This window comes from Monoraphidium neglectum (assembly GCF_000611645.1).
Source record: "Monoraphidium neglectum strain SAG 48.87 unplaced genomic scaffold scaffold03523, whole genome shotgun sequence".
NCBI classification, from domain to species: domain Eukaryota; kingdom Viridiplantae; phylum Chlorophyta; class Chlorophyceae; order Sphaeropleales; family Selenastraceae; genus Monoraphidium; species Monoraphidium neglectum.
Window position 1 is genome coordinate 1 of NW_014010106.1, and position 6,189 is coordinate 6,189.

At 62.3% G+C, this 6,189-nt stretch overlaps 1 protein-coding gene across 1 annotated transcript; it reads right to left on the reverse strand.

Moving 5' to 3' along the window:
* Window positions 1-2,684: 2,684 nt before the first annotated feature.
* MNEG_12930 (putative phospholipase B-like 2) lies at window positions 2,685-5,860 on the reverse strand (the record flags this gene model as incomplete). The annotated part of the gene is made up of 9 exons (XM_014038598.1): window positions 2,685-2,786; window positions 3,243-3,446; window positions 3,711-3,834; window positions 4,074-4,126; window positions 4,374-4,428; window positions 4,697-4,720; window positions 5,069-5,190; window positions 5,458-5,507; window positions 5,776-5,860. Coding segments are annotated over 9 exons (819 nt in total), but the record flags the coding sequence as incomplete, so codon positions are not given.
* Between the last annotated feature and the right edge of the window lie 329 nt (window positions 5,861-6,189).

A 6,189-nucleotide genomic window follows, 5' to 3' on the forward strand; every position in this document is an offset into this window, starting at 1 on the left:
GGGTGGGAGGCTGGGGGCCGGGGCGGGCCTTGGGTGGCTGCACTGCTGCATAGTGTGGAGTGTCCCCACCAGAGGCAGTGGGGCCTGTTCGAGCGGGAGCGAGCCCGTGGGCACGCGTGCGAGCCCGTGGGGACCAGGGGCGCCGGACAAGGAGCGCAGCTGGCAGGGGGGGCTGGGGGGCACGCTCTATTCATGCTAAGGCGGGCGGACTACGGGGTGGAGGGTGCATGTGCGCTCACTTGCCGCCGTCGTTGCACAGCTGGGTGCGGTACCTTGGATTGCATCGGGGCAATTGAGAGTGCGGGCGGCAGAAAAGGCGTCAAGCGGGAGTGGACCAGGCGCTGCAAGCTTGGCTGCAGGTTCTGACGTACAAATGTTGCCAACAATCCTGAGGGGTGCGTATACGCCCCAGCTGTGGCTGCGTGTGCAAAGAAGTGTCAATCAGGATCAAGGCAGTGCCTGGTTGTATGAGTTCACAGGACAGGACAGTTTGAGGGCCCCTGAAACTGAGCCAAACACACAAGGCGGATGCCTTGTCTCCAGGGGCACAGGGCCGTGCCCACCTGCTGGGGTGTAAAAAGTACTCTGTCATAGAGTGGGCAAAGGGACACTCGGTGCCTCTGGGGCACACGCGCTTCTACAGGGGGTGGCGAGGGCAGGTAGAAGGGGACTGATGGGCAGGGAGGGGACGGTGAGTCACAGCGCTGGTCAACTCGGCCGGTCAAAGGTGCCCTGCGGCGGTCAACGCGCGCCTGGCCGCGACGCTGCGGAGAGGGGGCGGGGTTTGGGGCGGTGCTGCGCCAGCCAGCTGTATGGTGGGCGGCGATTGAGGATTTCAGGGGCCGCCAGAGCCCCTGCCAACGTTCCCCGCCTCCCTGGATGCGCCGCTGCAAGCGCCCCCACCCTCCGGACTGCCCCATCCGTGTGCCCGCGCAGGCCCGCGCGCCACGCCGCCGCCGCGGCCGCCCCTGCCGTGAGGCTGCCATGATCGCGCCGGCGGCGGCGGGTGCTGCCGCACAATCCCTGGGCGCGGCCTGCTCACCGCCTTGGACTCTGGGCAGCAGACTGACAGGTACTGGGTGACCTGGTGGTCGCGGCGCGCCGCGTTCTCCCCCTGGTGCGCGTAAGGGCACGTCCGCCAGTCGTGGCTCGAGCTGCACAGGGGGCATGCAATGGGGGCGGCCGGGGTCGCTTTGATAAGGGAGGGCGAGGGCGGCGCCAAGGGGCCCCGACCACGCGGGCGTCGGCGCCGCTGCTGAGGGAGCACAGCCGGCCGCGTCAATCCCGCCGCCTGGCTGAGCCTGCCGTGCAAATGCAGAATTGCGCGAATTTGTCCTACCTCCTCGGGCACAGCTTTAGCTTGTACACGTTCATCATGAAGTCTTCAGTCTGCTCGCTGGTCCGGATCTCTTTGGGCACATCCGTGTCGCTGGCAGAGGCCCGTTTTGAAGACTTTGACGCTCCTGGGACCCCTGGAGAGCGGCGCCCCTGGGGCTGGGCCCCCGTGGGTGCTGGTTGAGGCATGTGGTCCCTCAAACTTGCTGGCCTCCGGACCGAATGCTCTGACCACGATGTCCCAACTAAGTGGTCCCGACAAGATTGTAATGATCGTAAATACACGTTTTACAGCAGTCCAGAGGCGTCTGTGCGCAGGTAACTGGTGCTCAAAAAATGCGCCACTGTGGACGAGGTGTGTCGAGAGATGTCAACGAAGACCTGTTGTGATGAAGCCATGAAGAGAAAACTCATAGGTGGTATACCGAGCCGGTCCATTGATGTTTCGTCTGTCGGAAAAAGGTTTCCACTCGCGACTTGCCCGATCCCGTTTCGGAGGGGTCCCTCATCTGATTGTCATGTTGAGTCATTACTTTGGGATTCAAAGGATAAGTTGACCAGCACATGCGGCTCGTGCGCGAGCGGGATGTCAGGTGCGAGTGACGGCGGCTGTGGCGGTCAAACTGAACCCCGAAATCCTGCAACTCCCAACTTGGCCGTCATCGCGCCGGCCACCCAAGAAGAAAAATTCAACTCACCAATCACACCATGTCCAATGCGCGCCCAAGTGCCCGGAGTTTATGAGCAGCCTCATCACCGTTGTGGTGACTCATCATTGGGCGCGATGTTCCAAAACATGACCCCCATCGCTCTATAGGCATGTGACACCCATGCACGCAGCCGCACATTGACATCAACTTTCAACAAAATGGAAGCTCAACCGTAGCCGTCGCACCCCTGCGCCCGAGAATACAAGGGCAAGCCGCTAGTGTGACGCGCCCATGTTTGCAGACCGCGGCGCGCAGCCGTCCCGCAGAGGAAGGTCGGCAGGGCTCTGGACCTCAAATTGGAAATCGAACCTGCGTTGGGTTGCACCAAGCGAGAGTGTGAGGCATGGAGTGGAGAAGGTATGATGGCTCGCGGAACAAGGCGGCCCAACAGAGATGCGAGTGTCTTGCGTGGCTGCACGCGCCCGCAGGCCGCCTCGCACAAGCCCACTGGTCAGCAGGTTTAACCACTTTCAAGGGCTGGCAAGCCCGCCCACAGGCGGCCCCGGCGGCCATTGCTAGCATGTCGAGGCACCGGCGCCCGCGGTTGCCACCTAGCTCCTCGCGCCAACACAATCCGGCAAGGTGCCGACCCCCGCGCCCCTCTCCCTCGCGCCTGTCTGGCATGCCCCTGTGCTGCACGTTGGCCCAGCGCCCCTTCCACTCAAAAGGGGGCTGCCCCTGAGCGGTTGGACCGTTGACCACTTCAGCTTCCAGCCTCAAGGCCTGGCTGTAGCTGGTGACCTGCATGAAGGGTGGGGTGAAAGTGGATGGGATTGTCTGGAGGTGGGCTGTGTGCGCTGGTCTGTGTGTGCCTATGTTGGGGGGGGGCGTGCGTGCGCTTGTGCGTCCGCACGCACGCACATACATGTGTTTGCCCGTGTGTGCACGCGATGTGTGTTTTGGAATGCGCGTGTATGGATGCGCGTGTTTGCAAGGAAGGTATAGGAGGAATGACAAGCCAGCAGCAGATCCTCGGGGGGGGGGGGGGAGTGCGGGCAGGAGCTGATGCGAGCAGGCAACCGTGAGGCTAGCTGTTGCCCTGCTGGTTCAAACTGAAGCAAGGCCTGGGCCGGATCAGCAGCCCGTCGCCATACTTAGTCAAGATCAAACTCGTGGCAAGGAGCGCCCCATCGCGCAAACCACCAAAAACAACCAACCAGGCGGTTTCCCTAGTGCATCGTGCCCAGGAGAGATCACCTTGGAATCGTAGCAGCCCTTGAGGACAGGCCCGAAATCGGCACCCTCGGGCGCCAGGTCCCCGCGCCCGCAGATCGCGGCAAACGGCGCCCCCGCCGACAGAGGGTCGTGGCGCCAGTCGTTGTAGCGCATGACGTGCTTGAACGAGGCGACGTCCTTCGCATCGGACTGGTCGCGGCGGAACATCTTTGCACGAGGAGAGATCTGGGGACGAGAGGCAGCGGGTGACACAAGGTGCACCGAGACTGGGCATGAGCAGATGGGGGCGACTGAAGCAGGTCCTCGGCTTGACGCGCAGCTGTGCAGGCAAAGGTCGATGGCGACGCATGAGGCAGTCAAACACGACCTGCTCCTGCCAAGACCTTGACACGCTCACACGCACTTCCTGCATGGGTGCCTGCTTGCAGGGTTTCCACGCTCAAAACGCACACGCGGCACACAAACAGGCGACCCTCGTGCACCACCCACCTGGTATCTCAGCCAGTCTGCTGGCTGCTCGAATGGTGCCCCCATGCGCTCCTTGTCGGCTATGAACTCGGGGTAGCCGCTCTTGTTGTAGATTTTGGGGAAGAATGCCACATTGTAGGACGGCCTGAGGTGGGTGGCGGGGCAGGGGCAAGTGAGGGACAGACCGGCAGGTAGGCCTGGACAGCGCATCCAGCAGTGAAGGCAGTCCTTTACATGGGCCGTGCTGCAGCGTGAAGCGCTACGATTCATTGTGTGGCCCTGTCATACAGCAGCTGCGGCGAAGCCGGCACGCCGCAGGCACGGTGGGCTCAGGCGGCACCCCCCAGCAGCGAGGCTGCCGAGTCAGGCGGCCCCTCGACCCACCAATAGCCTCGCGCCAGCATGTCGGTCATGTCTGCAGACTCAATGATGCCGGGCTGAGGGGTTGGGCGGGGGGTGTCAGGGGTGGGAGGGGGGAAACGGGGAGGGGCAGAGACGTCGCACCGGGAGCCATACAGGGCGGGTACACAGATGCAGCAGGGCGTCGGTCGTCGGTTGTCTCCGGCGAAAACAAAAGTGCCAGCGCATTATGCTGCGGGAAGAGGGGCGCAGCGTCGGGGGCATGCGGTGGCTGCCATGTCGGCGAACGTGCACGTCGGCTTTGGGTGCGCCGCTCGGCCTCACCAGCTGCTCCACCACATGGAACGTCCCGGGCGCCATGTACTTGCCGGGGGAGAACCTGAGCAAACAATCACGCCCCAGGTGGGGATCGAACGTGGGGTTGAGATGCTTGGCAATGCTGCAGCCGGCCAGGCCGTGCTGCCCACTGCGGCTGGACCTAGCGTTGGGCGCCCCAGCTGCAGGTGAGCCCCTGAAAAAATCAGGGGCTGACGGCGGGCGAAAAAGCATGCGGCTCTCCAAAAGGGAGGGAAACCCCAAGACTGGCGGTGCCCATGCCGATGCGCCCTTTGGACCCCACAAAATAATCATCATCAGCGACCGCCCACTTGTTCAGGTCTGTAATCATGTACCTGCGAGCGGCGGCGGGGGTTGTGGCGGGTGCGATTCAAGAGATTGCTCAGGGGATCACACTTGTGGCGTCGTGCCGGCGCCGCACACAGGTTGGTGTAGGGGTGGCACGTTGGCTCGGGACAACGCGGCCCTCGTGCACCCCCAGGGATGGAAGCAACCTTGGGGTCGCCCGCCAGCTGCCGGCCATTGAATGGAGACGCTCCTGAGCTCACGCAGGCGCGCGCGCCAACCCAAGTGCGTATTCAGGTGCACGCGCGCACGCATGCACACATGCACCCTCCGTACTCCTCAGACACTCACACACAGCATTTCTGCAACCCCCAACCGCTGCATTTTTCCCTGCTCACTGGTTGTTGTAGGTGCCGCTGTTGTGGCGCTTGAACAGCTCGACCCATTGCGCGCCGCTGGACGCCAGCAGGTTTGCGGAGCGCACGCGCTGCCAGCTCAGCACGCTCCTGGGAGTCAGCACCTGAAGCCAGCGGCGCGGCCAGCGGCGCGGGCGTCGAGGCAAGGCTGTCAGCAAGCATGTTGAGCTGATCAACGCTTGTAGCCGGCGCAGCGATTGCCTCTGCATTCACAGCCCTGAAAACATGTCTTGACCAGTCGCTGTCATGCCGCCAGCCACACCCCAACAGACTGCCAGCCCGAAACGGATGCCGAAACCCAGGTGATTCGCCATAATGCGGCCTGCCTTGAAGACATCAGGATTATATATGTGGTTTGTCGTCTCCATCACCACCAGCCCGGCATCAGTCATGTACAGGTCATCATCAGAGAACAACTCCCCTGGCAGGGCACACAGCAGCACACGAGGGTTGGGGTGAACATGCGTATTGAGAGCGCTCACGCAAGGGTCTGGCCCTGCCATGTGTACATGCGAGCTGGAAGACACGTGGCATAAGGGCGCGCGTGACCGCTGTTGCAGCTATGCAGATGAAGTTCTGGAGGTGTGCCCCCTTGCCGTTGCGCTGTCCTTCGCCACACGCTCAAAGCAATACGTGCACAGAGCAACCTGGCCAGGTCAGCAGCGGGCACTGTGCATGTGCATCCGCACCAGGGTAGCTGCTGAACGACAGCTTGCGGGAGGCAACGCCCTCGAGGCCCAGGTTCAACTCATAGTGCTTAAAGATGCGGGTCATGGCCATGAAGTTGTCCCTGTTTTTGGGTGGTGGTTTTTGGGGAAAGGGTTGGACGACAAAATAACTTTTAGTAATTGGGTGTGGAGCAAAAACACGTCTCCCAGAATGGGATCTGGCGCCACACGGCTGATGTTTGGGACAACACAGGTTGAAAAGTGTATGCTGGGGCATGTATTACGCTCAAAGGAGGTGTTGTGAAGGGGACAGAACGCGTGCAGCATGGGCCTGATTCGGGTTGTCCTTGGACATGGGAAGGCGACGATAAGCAGCGACCAGCATTACGCGCCAAGAATGACGCCCCGACAATGCCAACCGCTTGGGACCTCTCC